We start from the raw sequence: 14,642 nt of genomic DNA, 5'->3' as shown, positions 1-14,642 counted from the left end.
CACCTACATAGCATTTTACCAACTATTTTTTCACTAAGTATTATGTCATCAAAATCTTTTTTCATCATTGAGTATTGTTTTTATCATTTTAATGAATAGAGGATTACAAATTGGATCCATTGGACATTGGATCACAGGCAATCAAAATAAATTGTCACCACATACTTAATCTGAGAAGCTATAATATGTATTTAAAGCCTCACAGCCGGGCTTTTAATCTGAGGACATTCAGATGGGAAGGTCTATGAACACCCTGAAATAGTATGCATAGTGTGTGTGTGTGTGTGTGTGTGTGTGTGTGTGTGTGTGTGTGTGTGTATCTACGGATGGCTGTAACATTCAAAATGTTCTGTCCTATAAGTATCATGTTTGGGTCATTATTTCAAATGTAATATTTCCTTCAAATAAGGTATGATAATACTGACCACCATATCACTGTTTTAAACAGAACTTAAAAGAGCATACTAGTTTAGGCCATTTATCAAAACTTAATGAGGACAGTTCCTTGAATTAATAAAGTAACATGTGAAAGCTTTATAAACACTGAGGCCCTTTACCAAGATAAGATCTTTATTTTCCATATGCCTTTATTTACCAAGGGCCATAGTTAACCTTGCTTTATAGATATAGAAAGCTCCACTTGGAACCATATCATAGAAATCCCCAGGCTTCGGAAAATAAGGCAAGTTGCTGGCAGTCCTAGGAGTTCAGTAAGCAGCTGTTCAGGATTGTTTCCCCTTAGTAGCCCCTTCAGGTTTCTAGCACCTTCCCCTTCATTTCTATCCCCAACTCTTTACCCTCAGCCTCCCCCACTGCCTTTTCTCCCTTGGTGCTAAGGCAAGGAATTATAACTTAGGCCCTGGAAAGTATAAATCGCTGCTTTGAGTGTTACTCCTTTCAGGGAAGTTGCATCTACCAGCCAGGTAACATCTGAAGTTCAAGCTCAAAGACTACAGTCCTACTGGTAGAATTTCACAGGTTGACCTACTAGCATCTGAGTAATAGGGTCTTCCAGAAATCAACCTTTCATAGGTGTTTACTTTTGCTACCTATAAGAGTGGCCTTGCTTAGTAATTTTCTTAGTCTGAGTCATTTGAAGATGGTATACATTTCTGAAACATAAGGATACTTTTCTTAATTTGAACATAGAAAATAAGTTGAATTCTACAATATTAAACAAAGGTATTTTCTAAATAAGAAATAATCAAAATCACATAATTTAAAAAATTAGTCTATAACAATTTGAAGTTTGATTCTATTATAAAGACTATACAATATGAAAAAATGCAATAACATTAAATGAAAAAATTAGAACAAAAAATTTAAGACGTCATAGTTATAACTACGTAAAAATGTGCACAGCTTGGATGGTAGGATCTAGGCTGAATTTTTACCTAACATTTTTCATTTATATATATATATACATATGCTTATCAATTTATTTCAAAAATATTATTACATATAAGATGCCAGAGACTATGGTAATCCTCCAATTTGCAAGATGAAAAATAGCTCTTGTCCTCAAGGCATTCATTATGTTGTTTATAATGTTGTTTAAAAAATAACTAAAGCTTATAATGTTAGATGGCTTTGGTTAAATACATGGCAAAAAATATATAGCCTAAGAGATATATAAAATTAAAGCTCCCTAATCTTTCATGGAACATACTTAGGAGAATAATTTAAAAAAAAAAAAAAAGAAAAAAGAAATATAGCTGGACGTGGTGGCTCACACCTGTAATCCCAACACTTTGGGAGGCCGAGGCGGGTGGGTTGCTTGAGTTCAGGAATTCAAGATCAGCCTGGACAACAGGTGAAACCCCATCTCTACCAAAAATACAAAAAATTAGCCAGGCATGGTGGCATACGTCTGTGGTCCCAGATACTTGGAAGGCTGAGGTGGAAGGATCACTTACGCCTGAGAGGCAGAGGTTGAAGCCTGGGTGATGGAGTAAGAACTCATCTCAAAAAAGACAGAGAGAGAGACAGAGAGGAAGGAGGGAGGGAGGGAGGGAAGGAAGGAAGGAAGGAAGGTAGGGAGGGAGGGAGGAAGGAAGGAGGGAGGGAGGGAAGAAAGGAAGGAGAATTAAAATAAAAGAACTTAAAAATTTTTTAATCAAAAGACTAAACTAAAAAACATATATATTCAAAATCTTTCAGGTTCCTGATTCCAAAAGTCAATGAACCTCTTTCTCTCCTCATGCTCCCTTTGCTCTTTATGGCTTCCAACCCTGCTAACTACTCCTGCCCTGGCTTTCCCTACCCTACTGTTAGTTTTTCATCTATGTTTCTGGCCAATTCCCCCTTCTCAATAACTTCCACCAGATCTTCCTTCTATACCAGTTCCAAAACATGGCACTGAGTTTCATTCTCGACCATCTTCTTACTTATTCAACACAACCTTCCAGGATAAATCAATAAAATCCAGTTATCTATGGAGCACCTGTTCTGTGCAAGGCACTGTGTGAAATGCTCATCCATACTCACAGCTTCAACCATCTCTTATATCCTAATAACTCCCAAATATTTCTCGATCTTGAATGACCAGGTCATATACCAACACTTTATTTAGTATCTCCACCACAGTGACTCTGATACATTTCAAATTCTGCATGCCAAAAGCTAATTTCCACCACACTTCTCTGTCTCATGCTCCTCAAGGTTAAATTCTCCATTCTTGTTAAAGACATTACCATCCACTCAGCTACCCAGGACTGAATCCTGAGCACTAGAATCTCATTACCTACATCCACCTTCTTTTTGACCTCTTACAGTCAATCACTAAGTCTAACAAATGCCTCCCAAATAGCTTTTAGATTTATCCACTCTTGTCTATCCCCATTGAGAAAGTCTTGGTTAGGAATCTCTTAATTCTTTCTCTGAATTTCCTCACTGATCTTCTAACTGGTCTCCCTACCTTCTTTTTACCCCACTAACGACACATCTTCTATACTTCAACCCAAGTGATTATTTTAAACTGCAATTTTAACAGTCTCACTGCCACAATAATACTTTTGGTGGCTCCATGTTATTAGTATACACAAGTTCTTTAACACGGTAAAGACCCAAGTCCTTTCCCACCTGGGTTCTGCCTACCTGCTCAACTTCCTATCTCCCCACTCTCAATCCAAATTCCAGCTCAGGGTTTTCTCCCTTCTTCAAGCTTTAGCAGATCGTGGTGCATCTGGCTAAAGCACCCTTCCCTTGTTATCAGAGGCCACACTAGCCCACATGGTGCCTGTGTGCAGATTAGAAAGAGGCACTACATCTGAGCAGGGGGTGCAGTTGCTGGCTGTCCAGACGGATGAACAGCACTTTCACACAAAGAAACAAATGCCTCCTGGTGAACAGAAAGAACGTAAACCTGGTATCAGCTCCACTTGTTTCCTAGCCCAGCCACCTGAGAGCAACCTCTTGAAGCAGCTCTGCATCATTAATGGCATTCTTCATTCATTCCTCTCAGTCAAAAAGTCTTGCAGAATCTGAAAGCCGAGGTGGCATGGCGGCACCAGCTCCAGGAGGTCATGTCCGTTGTATAGTGTACAAGTTACACAACCTTTGTGGCAGTCCTGCTATATAGTGTCCTCTGCTTATAATGCATATGCTTTTCTATCCAGGTTGAGTTTAATGCCCCTCCAATGTGCTCCCATAGCTCTTTGAACATATCACTAATCATGTTTATTCCATTCTATCATAATTCACTTTTTTGTGAATCTCCACTGAAATGCATGATCCTTAAGGAAAATAGCAGGGTTTTCAAATACCATATGTTTTCCCATAAGTGGGAGCTAAATATTACATACACATGGATGTAAAGATGAGAACAAAAGACACTGGGGACTACAAGAGGGGAAAGGGAGGGAGAAAGGGTTGGAGAAGCCACCTATTGGGTGCTATGCTCAACTCCTGGGTCATGGGTTCATTTGGACCCCTAACCTCAGCATCATGCAACACACCTGTGTAACAAACCTGCACACTTACCCCCGAATCTAAAATAAAAGTTGAAAATTTAAAAAACTATAACAGGCTGGGTGCAGTGGCTCATACCTGTAATCCCAGCACTTTGGGAAGCTGAGGCAGGCAAATCACTTGAGGCCAGGAATTCGAGACCAGCCTGGCCGACATGGCGAAAGCCCGTCCCTACTAAAAATACAAAAATTAGCCAGGTGTGCTAGCACATGCCTGTAATCCCAGCTGCTCCGGAAGCTGAAGCAGGAGAATTGCTGAAACCTGGGAGGTAGAAGTTACAGTGAGCCGAGATCATGCCACTGCACTCCAGCCTGAGCTCGTGCCACTGCACTCCAGCCTGAGATCGTGCCACTGCACTCAAGCCTGAGATCGTGCCACTGCATTCCAGAGCAAGACTCTGTCTCAAAAAGAAAAAAAAAAGAAAAAGAAAATTCAAAAACTATAGCAGGGTTTTTACTCAAACTTTTCCCAAACAGCAATTTCTACACTAATGCTGGTCAGTGACATCATTGTCACTAGTCCATAGATAAAATGAAGACCATGTTTAGAGTTTTCCAACACATTTAAGTTTCTTCTATAGAAAAGCTGCCCTTAGTTTTGAATTTGATTCTTCTGACTTTTTAACATTTTAATACTAAACTAATAACATTATTTATTGTATGAAAAGAGGATGATAAAAGCTCTTTTATCATGTTACGTTGTTGAAGTTCCTGACCTGGCAAAATAAAATGTTGATAAAACAATGCCAGTTCTTCAAGTTCTGTTTAGTTGTTTATTTTATGCGTTTTGTCATATGTATACTTGGTCACAGGGGAAACCACTGCTTTAAAATAAAGACTGGCTCCCTGTGAGCCCATCAGTCAGGCCCTGCACCTGTTTAGCAAAGTGTAGGGAGCGGTGCACGTGGAGATCTGCGCCTGCCTGCGCCTCCTCGCCCGCCTCCACTACATCATGGGTACGCATGAGGTACTACATCATGAGTACGCAGAGGCCCTGAGAAGCCAGCAGGAGGCAGTGCTGATGAGCGTGCGGGTGACGGGCATCGAGCACCCCAACACCATCCAGGAAAACACGCACCTGGCCCTGCACTGCTTCACCAGCAGGCAGCTGTCTCCGGCCCTGAGCCTGCTGTGGGGCGCCGGCTACCTCACGCTGCTGGTGCTTGGGGAAGACACTCCGAGGTGGCGTGCTGGACAGCATCGAGCGGGTGCTGCACAGGGTGATGGAGTACGACCTGTCGCCACGCTTCCTGGACAACGCGCTGGCCGTCAGCACCAAGTACCACGGGCCCAAGGCCCTCAAGGTGGCCTTGGCCACCATCTCATCGCCTGGGTCTATGGCTGAGTTCCGGTGGGCCCTGCAGCACCAGAAGGAAGGGCTGCACACCCTCCGTAATACCCAGCTGGGCGAGGACCAGGAGAAGATCAAGGAGAGCTCCGAGTACCCCAAATGCCTGACCCAGCCAGCCGTGGTCCTGCGGAGCGCCATGAATGAGATCTACCGCAATGGCTCCAGCAACAACATCCCGCCCCTCAACTTCACAGCCCCCGGCATGGCCAGCATCTTGGAGCAGTTCAGAGGCATCAGTGGCATCCTCTTCATTCCTCTCAGTCAAAAAGACTTGGAGAATCTGAAAGCCGAGGTGACGCAGTGACACCAGCTCCAGGAGGCCAGTAGAAACAGGGATAAGGCCGAGGAGCCCAAGGCCACGAAGCCCGAGTCAGTGGAGGCACCAGAGGACCTGGGCTCCCAGCCCCGGGCTGCCAAGGACTCTTCTTCCCCAAATTTGCAGGGATAGAGAGGGACAGGCAGACGGACAGTCAGTCAGTGGCCCCATTCACCAGGGATCCAGACTCCAGGAGAAGGAGGCATACCTGCCATGGGAAGAGGAAGCAAGGCCCTCTTCTTCCATGTTTCACCCCCACCGCACCCCCAGTATCCTCCCGGGACCCTGGCCTGGCCTGCCTGCTCCCCAAAAGATGTTTTTGCACTGGTTCAATGAATATATGATGCAGAGGCCCTCCCCCACAAAAAAAAGACTGGCTCCCTAATCGTTATGTCCCTAGCATAACACAGTAGGCTCTCCATAACTGTTGGTTGAATGCATTGCTGTATTGGTCAAGACACTAAATATTTCAGACAGAATCATTTAGGTTACGTTCATTGTTCATTTTGCTTATTTTTTTCAAAGTAAATGTACATAGCCACACAAAGGAGCAAATCAAACAAAACCTTAAAGACCACATAAGCCCACCCTTTGAAACATTGTAATCATATTTTATCAGAAACATACATTAGTTGTGAATACTCCAAGGCACATACTAACCCAAGCTATCTTCTAGAACATATGGAATGGTATGAGGCCATCTATAGTTTTCTCCAATGATGGAATTTCTAATTTGTGCCTGTCAAAAATAAATGCAAAAGGGCTAGTTAAATGAATAAGGCAAACACTTAGGAAACAATCAGTAGTTAATCTAGAAATAAATGAATTTTAAAGCTCTCCCAGTTCGCACAAACTGTGTGTGTGTGTGTGTGTGTGTGTGTGTGTGTGTGTAGCCCTACTTTTATCATAATATAACAAAGTTTCTAGGAAGAAATTACTAATTTCTATCATTAATTTTGTTAATATAGTTGAAGAAGGAATAATGCAAAAAATAACTGTTGGAAAACTGAACTACAAATATTGGTAGATTTATAGGTTAGTTTCCCACACTTAAAGATTAAAAATAGGCAAGAAAACAGTGATAGCAAGACCTTGATGATCTGGATATCACAATATCAGAAAAAGTCACACATGTGCTGGGTCAAAGTTTTCAAAAATGTTTAAAGGATTTTAAACTGTGTAATGGAAAATGAATAATATTTTACTAATGTATTTACCCAGTCAACAAATGGAATATTGTCCTAGAGAATAGAGAGTCCTTGGTAATAAAGGTCCCTGGCTTCATGGAGCTTATATCTAGTGGAGGAGAGAAACAGTATGAAAAAATATATATGTTTAAGCATGATGAACGCAATAGGGAGGAAATTAGAAAGACAGATGTGAACAAGGGCAGAGGGATGAGGGAGTACATGAGATGGAGTGATCAGGACAGGCCTCTCTGAAGGGATGACATTTAAGGGGAAATAGGATCGCAAGAAGAACCAGCGTTGAAAGGGGTCCTGGGAAAGTGGTTTCAGGCAGAGGGAACATTAGTTATTCTGCTTCTGAGGTGGGAATATGCCTGGTATGTTTTGAATATGTGTTGAGACCAGTAGCCTAATGAGTGAAGAGAACACATGGATGAGATAAGAGGAGAGGAAAAGAGTGGAGAGGGGAAGGGAGAGGGGAGGAGAGAAGCAGGAGCTAAGTCATGCTAGGCTTAGAAGGCTACGGCTAAATCCGGAGATGATTCTAAACCCATAGGTAACTATGGAAGAGTTTCAAGCCAGGAGGTGAAATGAAGTCACTGCCTGTTTGAAAAATGACTTTGCGTGAGAGATAAGGACAAGTAACAGGGTAGAAAAGATTATGGGGGAACCATATCTGAAATAGAAAGATAAATTAGGAGGCTAATGGAAAAAGCCAGGCAAGAGATGATGGGGCCTGAATTAGAGTGCTGGAGAAAAGTAGACAACTTGCAGTGTGTGTTAGAGCTAGAAATGACAGAACTTGCTGATGGGCTGGATGGGGAGTGAAGGAGAGAAGAGAAGCAAAGGTGACTCTTGAAGTTTTTCTGTGTTCAGTTGAGTAGAGTCAGGTTGTGAGGATGACTTTATGAAGAGAGGAGAGTGGGGAGGAACAGTTTAGGGGGAAGGTCAGGGTTCACATGATCAGAGGACACCTTAGGTCTGAGATGTCTTGTAGACATTCAAGTGGAGCTGGCAAATTAGCGCTTGGATAGACCAGTCTGGAGCTCAGGGAAAGGAAAGGACCAGAGATATGCCTTTGGATTAATTGGCATGGAGATGACATTGAAATCCCTGGACCAAGGTGAGATCAAGAGAGAGTACAGATAGAAGAGTAGGCTCAGGACTAAGCCTGGGACACTGCAGCTCTGTTTCCTGAGGGTGGGAGGACTGTAAGGGATGTTGATGCTTATGACATAGGAAGTAAGGGAGTGACTCAGGACTGTGTTGGAAGGAAGAGCAGAATTTTACACGAAAAGATCTGCTGGATAATTTCTAGGTCATATGGTGTACATATTTTAAATTATGATAGCTCTTATCAAATCAAATCTTCTTTCTTTTTTTCAAGCTTATATACTCTCCAGTATAATAACATGTTATAAACACATTCCTAAACAAGCATACTGGTTTCTCTCTATCATCACCAAAAGGGATAGTAAGTAGTAAGTTTCTTAATATTTTTCAATCTAGTGGACAATAAACTATATCTTTTCTTTTGAAAACTAGTGCTTATTTCCATTCTGTGAGAGAACACTGAAAAAAATAGTGCTTTTATGATAATGAACTTTTTAGTCCCCCTAATCTACATGCAAGGTACCTGTGTTTATCTGTGTGGCATGATGACTTAGATGAGAATCAGCACTCTTTATGACTAGGTTTAGGAGGGTCTTAACTTGGCAATTTTTAGCTAAGGCCAGGGTAGAAGTCACAAAATCTATTTTTTGTGTGTGGTAAAAAGCCTGATTCATTGAAGATGTTTACAAATTCAGCTTAATTTTGCTTCCACCAGATTGAATCTGTGAGGTCCTATTTTAAAATGAAAATGTCATATTACTCCAATGATGAAAATCAGTCAAATCAATAAGACTAAGACATATGTAATGAGTTATGGTGGCTTGAACCACATAGAAATCTGAGTAATGAAAGATGAAGACACAATCATATGCATTTCTTTGAGTATAACATATTTATTGAATAAATGTGTCGCCATGATTCTACACCCTTAGACATAGTTGGGCTTAACAAAATTCATGCTGTCTAATCTTTCTTAGTTACTCTGAACTTGGCTTGCAGTGGTTAATGGAAGATTCTTCCTTACACTGTTTCAACTCACCCTATCAAGTCTGATGTCACCCTCAAAAAGATCCAGTCCCAAACCTAAGAGTAAAGATAAAAATTCATGTTAGCAAATTGGATTCAAACTCTATACTTAAGAGATTATGTAAAAAAAAAAATCCACAAACCTTCATTGATATCGAATATGTCCTGGTCCATTCCGCCATCTACGTCTTTGATTAAAACAACAACAACAACAACAAAATTGAACGTTATGTTTATAAAAGGAGAAAACCTTTATCATTTATATAATCAGAACTAAGTGAGTTTCTTTTGGCCTCAAGTAAGTTACTACTAGATTCAGACTCAACATACATTGATTAATTGATTGATTGAGTGATTGATTAAGAATCTCCTATGTGCCAGGTTGGACTCCAAAGAGCTTTTATGTATGTATTCTGTCCTATCGACTTTCCTTGAATGTCAAATGACTTCAGGAATAAGAAATTGGTCACTCCATATGTTATTAAGCTTAATTTGAAAGACTAGAAGACTAGATTAAATAAGAAACAAATGATTAAATTTGGTCAAACTAGCCCAGTCTACTCATACATGTATATCACTTGCTAGTAGTATACCTTGGAACTTTCAAGCAAAATTCTTAAGTTAAACTTGAATTATTATTTTAAGTTGCAAAGGTGTATATAATATGGCCAAATCTCTGAGTATGCAAGTGAATACTGAGTAGACTGTTATTAATAGGTCCATCTGATTTGACACAAAAAAACAATAACGGCAAGCATTTATGGGATGTCTATGTGTCAGTCACTGTGCTTGGCCTTTCCTATACCACCATCTATTTCTCTGCCGGGCATATGAACCTTGGAACATGGACAATAAAATGTCGCTCCATAAATCAAAAGAATCCAGTGTTAGATCAAAGTTCAATGCAATTACGCATCAATTATGCATATGTAATTATGTATGATATTTAGCATTAAATACGTCCTAGGTTCTCTATAGCCTAGAGCAAAACTCAAAATAGACTCACCAAAGTTTTCTGGAGTTGACTGGGAAATAAACACATAAACAAAATATATTATTATAATGCCCATGAATGGTCTTCTTGGATTCAGTTTATATCTAACCATTTGTTGTTTGTTTGTTTTGTCATTAATATTATGGATTATTTCCTGACATGTATTTAGGATGGCTAAATTGAAGTCTAAGATGACTTTTTGACCAAAGGGTCTTCTCATTTCGTATAGAAAATGAAACTGCCTGTTAAATCAATTTGAGGGTGAAGGAAACAAGAAACCAACTTCAAAAAATGGGGGGAAAAAAGGCAGAACGTAAGACTCCAGCTCTCAAATAAGTGCTCACTTTACACATGATTTTCTGAAGCATTCATGGAGCAATGTTTGAAAAAGCTAATAATTTATTCTCAATGTTGAAATAATATTGTAATTTATAACAATTCTTTAAAAAGAAATTTTATTCATGACTCATTTATCAAGTTATTTTACGTTCATGTTTCTCCCAGAATAATTCTGCCTTCAAAGACAATACAAATATTTAAGGAAAAAAAGGGGACATTTTGTGATTAATTTTTTTTCTGAAAATAGATTCTCCACAAATGGTCAATGAAACTCAGACTGCATGTCCAAAGAAAAAAAAAAAAAAAAAAAACTAAGTAAACCTGAGAAATGTCTTAGTGTAATTAAATAAAAAAGCTCATAGGACTGTCTGGGTTATGTTACTGGTTCTTCTAACTAAGGGTAATTCAGTTCACCTTCCAAGTACTCAAACTATCTATAAAATATGGTCAGTACCTGCTTTGCCTGGGTATTGTGAGGGTTACAGTATATAATGTGAAAGAAAGCACATTGTGAGCTGTAATAAATTGTCACAAAAGTGTAAAGTACAATTTTTTTCAAATACAGCTTACATATCTAAATATTAGAATCATTTGGAGTGTTTAATAAAATGTGGGAATGAACTGGATGGAAGGTTACCATCATTTTTGACATTAACAAGTGCTTTGCATGTTTCACACTATAACCACACACAGGCATACACTCCCAGAGGAATGCCAGGGCACCTACAGAATAAAATTATCAAGGATTTATTCCTAATTACAGTTTAATATGTATTCATCAATATCTTTTGTTTGCAATGCTCTAGTTCCTATTTATTGAATATCACCCCAATATAATAATTGTTATTTTAAAATAACAACTGAAGGTTTTCCACCAGCCATTTGAAACTTCATTTAAAACCTTGAGTTGGTTTGTGATACAAACTACCTGATAGAAAAGATTAGTCCAAATTGTAGAAGGATTAGTCTGAATTGATGAAGAAGCAGAAGAGAAATACCGTGTTACAAAACTTTGTAAGCACTGACGATGCCTGTGACACTCATTTATGTCTCAAGTTAACTGTGGAGCAATCTGCATTTCATTCACCAGTAAAAATGGAATGATTTTCAAAATTCACATTTACAATCTCATCAAAAGAAAACTTGTTACACAATGATGAAACTAAAAGGAAAACATAACTTTATGTCAACATCTCTACTCTGGTGTGGCTATTTGTCACCTCCTACACCCTGCCCACCTCTACTCTCCAAGAAGAAACACTCATTTGAGATCAACATTTCAAGATGTATAAAGAACAAAAAATTAACAAACAGTTGTTTTTTGACAATCAATATCAACTGTCCCAAAATTTTTAAATTGTTTTCTATATATTGTTTACTTACCAAGCCAGAAATCATGAGAAGAGCATCCAAGAACAGAAGCCAAGACAGATTCCATAAATCCATGTTGTAGCTTCCAGTTGAAAGTAGCTAACTATGACATTCAGGGTTGAATTTACTTTTTAAAAGGCAAACATTATAATTTATAGCCTTTGATCTCAGTGATCCATATTGCAGGTCAGCTTGACGCTATAGTAATACCTCCAGTCGAGGGATGAAAGTCCAGTATTTTTAACCCCGCTCTGCAGAGTTGTTTCGTTGGGTTTTTTTTTTTTTTTTTCCCTGTGTCAATAGTTTAGTGCCTGGCTGAGATGTCTTAATGAATACATTCTCCAATATGTATGTACTGGTCCCCAAGACTCGTAAACACCACTTGAACAAAAAGTATATATATCAAATGAATTTTTAATCTTGATCTTATGAAACTCCTTCTGCTCATATAGCCCCATGCCGCTTTAATAGTTCCAGTTACGTCCACTGCTTTTTATCATTCACTCATTTAATAAAAATTTATTGGCTGCCTATAATTTATTGAGTTATAAAATCCATTAATGTGCTAGAAATCAGGCACACCCGTTATTCAGATATAAAGTAGTAAGACAGCAATGTACCTCATCCCTAAAAATTCCCATCAAGCAAACACTGGTGGGACATGGGTCATAAAGGTAGGAATGGTCACTGATTTTCTAATAAAATAATGTTCCCATTCATCTCTTAATTCTTTCTCACTTTTTGCTTCTTTTCTTGGGATAATTTCTCCTTAGAAACAACCTGCTCTCTCAGTTCCCATGGCTTCAACTTACTTATGATGCAGTTATTCAAGTTACTTATGATGCAGGATAATATTTTCAAATACTCATTTTGGCCATGGTGGCTCACACATGTAAGCCCAGCACTTTGGGAGGTCAAGGTGGGTGGATCACCTGAGGTCAGGAGTTCGAGACCAACCTAGCCAACACAGTGAAACCCCATCTCTACTAAAAATACAAAAATTAGCCAGGTGTGGTGGTACATGTCTGTAATCCCAGCTAGTCAGGAGGCTGAGGCAGGAGAATCACTTGAACCTGGGAGGCGGAGGTTGCAGTGAGCTGAGATCGCCCCACTGCATTCCAACCTGGGTGATAGAATGACACGCCATCTGAAAATAATAATAATAATAATAATAATAATAATAATAATAATAGTAATAATATTTTTCTAGTTTCCCCTTCCCCTCTCCAGCTTAGCCTTCACCCCATTTTGTGCTAATAAGAAGACTATCAAGAGACATGTAGCATAGACAAGAAGTTTGAGAGGTTGCTCTTGAGTACAAGCCAGCCCTTCCCACCCTATGAGGGTAGGATGAGAATTAAAAGGGAAAATTGAAAACTGTAGTTATAGTCAGTTCTTCACTTGATCCCTGAGATCCCCCAGATATATTGTAGGATCCAAAATCAAATGGGCCTGCTTCTTGGCTAGAGCTACAAGGAAGCAAAGGGACTCTCAGAAGAAGGCACATCTTGGGAAGAGGAGAATAACTCCTGAGGCCAAGGGAAGCACAGAAGTATCAGAAAAAGCTGTCATGCCTGAAGGGCCATGTGGATAGGAATAAGGATGTCACCATAGCAGACTGCATAGAATCACAAATAAGGACCAGACAGAGGGACTGATATTTTAGAGGATGCCTGTGAGGATAGATGACATCAGGGATCATAAGGGACCTTCCCAATGTATTAGGACTATTAATGAAGGTTAGGCACAAGCCTAAAGGTAAAATGTGAGTCCTGAATTGGTCGCAATTAAATTTTTGACACCTGTGTGAATGGGAGCCTAAAATATCAATTATTATAACAGACCAATGGAACAGACTAAAGAAGCCAGAGAAACCAGATGCCAAGAACTTACATTGGGGAAAGGACAGTCTCTTTAATAAATGGTGCTGAGAAACTGGATATCCATATATGGAAGAATAAAACTAGATCTCTGTCTTCCATCATATACAAAAATCAACCCAAAATGGATTAAAGATTTAAATGTGGTCGGGCATGGTGGCTCACGCCTGTAATCCCAGCACTTTGGGAGGTCTAGGTGAGCGAATCACAAGGTCAGGAGTTCGAGACTAGCCTGGCCAACATGGTGAAACCCTATCTCTAGTAAAAATACAAAACTAAGCCAGGCGTGGTGGCACACACCTTTAATACCAGCTACTCTGGAGGCTGAGGCTGGAGAATTGTTTGAATCCAGGAGGGAGAGGTTGTAATGAGCCGAGATCGCACCACTGCATTCCAGCCTGGGTGGCAGAGCGAGACTCTGTCTCCAAACAAACAAACAAGCAAAGATTTAAATGAAACTATAAAACTACTCAAGGTAAACATTGTAGGAAGATTTTTGGGGGATAAGACCTCAAAGACACAGGCAACCAAAGCAAAAACTGACAAATGGGATTACATCAAGCTACAAAGCTTCTGCACAGCAAAGGAAACACTCAACAAAGTGAGGAAACAACTCACAGAATGGGAGAAAATGTTTGCAAACTATCCTTCTGACAAGGGATTAGTAACTAGGATATATAAAGTACTAAAACAACTCAATACCAAAAACACAAATCATCTGATTTTAAAATGGCCAAAAGACCTGAACAGACATTTCTCAAAAAAGACATACAAATTGCCAATAGCTATATGAAGAAATGCTCAACACCACTAATCATCAGGGAAATGCAAATCAAAACCACAATGAGATATCATCTTACCTGAGTTAGAATGGCTATTATCAAAAAGAACAAAAGATAACAAATTCTGGAAAGGTAGTGGAGAAACAGGAAAACTTACACACTGTGAAAATGTAAAGCAGTAGAGCTATTATGGCAAACAGTATAGAGGTTCCTCAAACAACTAAAAACAGAACTCCCATATGATCCAGCAATCCCATTGCTGAGGATATTCCCTTCCAAAAGAAGGGAAATCAGTAAATTGAAGAGATATCTGCA

At 39.5% G+C, this 14,642-nt stretch overlaps 1 protein-coding gene and 1 pseudogene across 3 annotated transcripts in view; one reads left to right on the top strand and one right to left on the bottom strand.

Annotated features, from left to right (window-relative positions):
* MEP1B (meprin A subunit beta) overlaps positions 1-11,787 on the bottom strand; it is a 30,266-nt gene extending 18,479 nt beyond the window's left edge. For both annotated transcript variants that reach the window (XM_025365416.1, XM_025365417.1), the window contains exons 1-5: positions 11,678-11,787; positions 9,968-9,986; positions 9,105-9,149; positions 8,975-9,018; positions 6,296-6,374 (exon numbers count right to left, since the gene is read on the bottom strand). In XM_025365416.1, the coding sequence (XP_025221201.1) occupies positions 6,296-6,374; positions 8,975-9,018; positions 9,105-9,149; positions 9,968-9,986; positions 11,678-11,740 (250 nt within the window). In that variant the 5' untranslated portion in view covers positions 11,741-11,787. The remainder of the gene's footprint in view (positions 1-6,295; positions 6,375-8,974; positions 9,019-9,104; positions 9,150-9,967; positions 9,987-11,677) is intronic.
* LOC112611510 lies at positions 4,954-5,687 on the top strand (annotated as a pseudogene). The gene has a single exon (XR_003116674.1). The product of XR_003116674.1 is annotated as a clustered mitochondria protein homolog pseudogene (transcript).
* Positions 11,788-14,642: the final 2,855 nt, after the last annotated feature.

Source organism: Theropithecus gelada, chromosome 18 (assembly GCF_003255815.1).
Source record: "Theropithecus gelada isolate Dixy chromosome 18, Tgel_1.0, whole genome shotgun sequence".
NCBI lineage: Eukaryota > Metazoa > Chordata > Mammalia > Primates > Cercopithecidae > Theropithecus > Theropithecus gelada.
The sequence above is the reverse complement of the archived record's forward strand: the minus strand, read 5'-3'. Positions and strand labels throughout refer to the sequence as shown.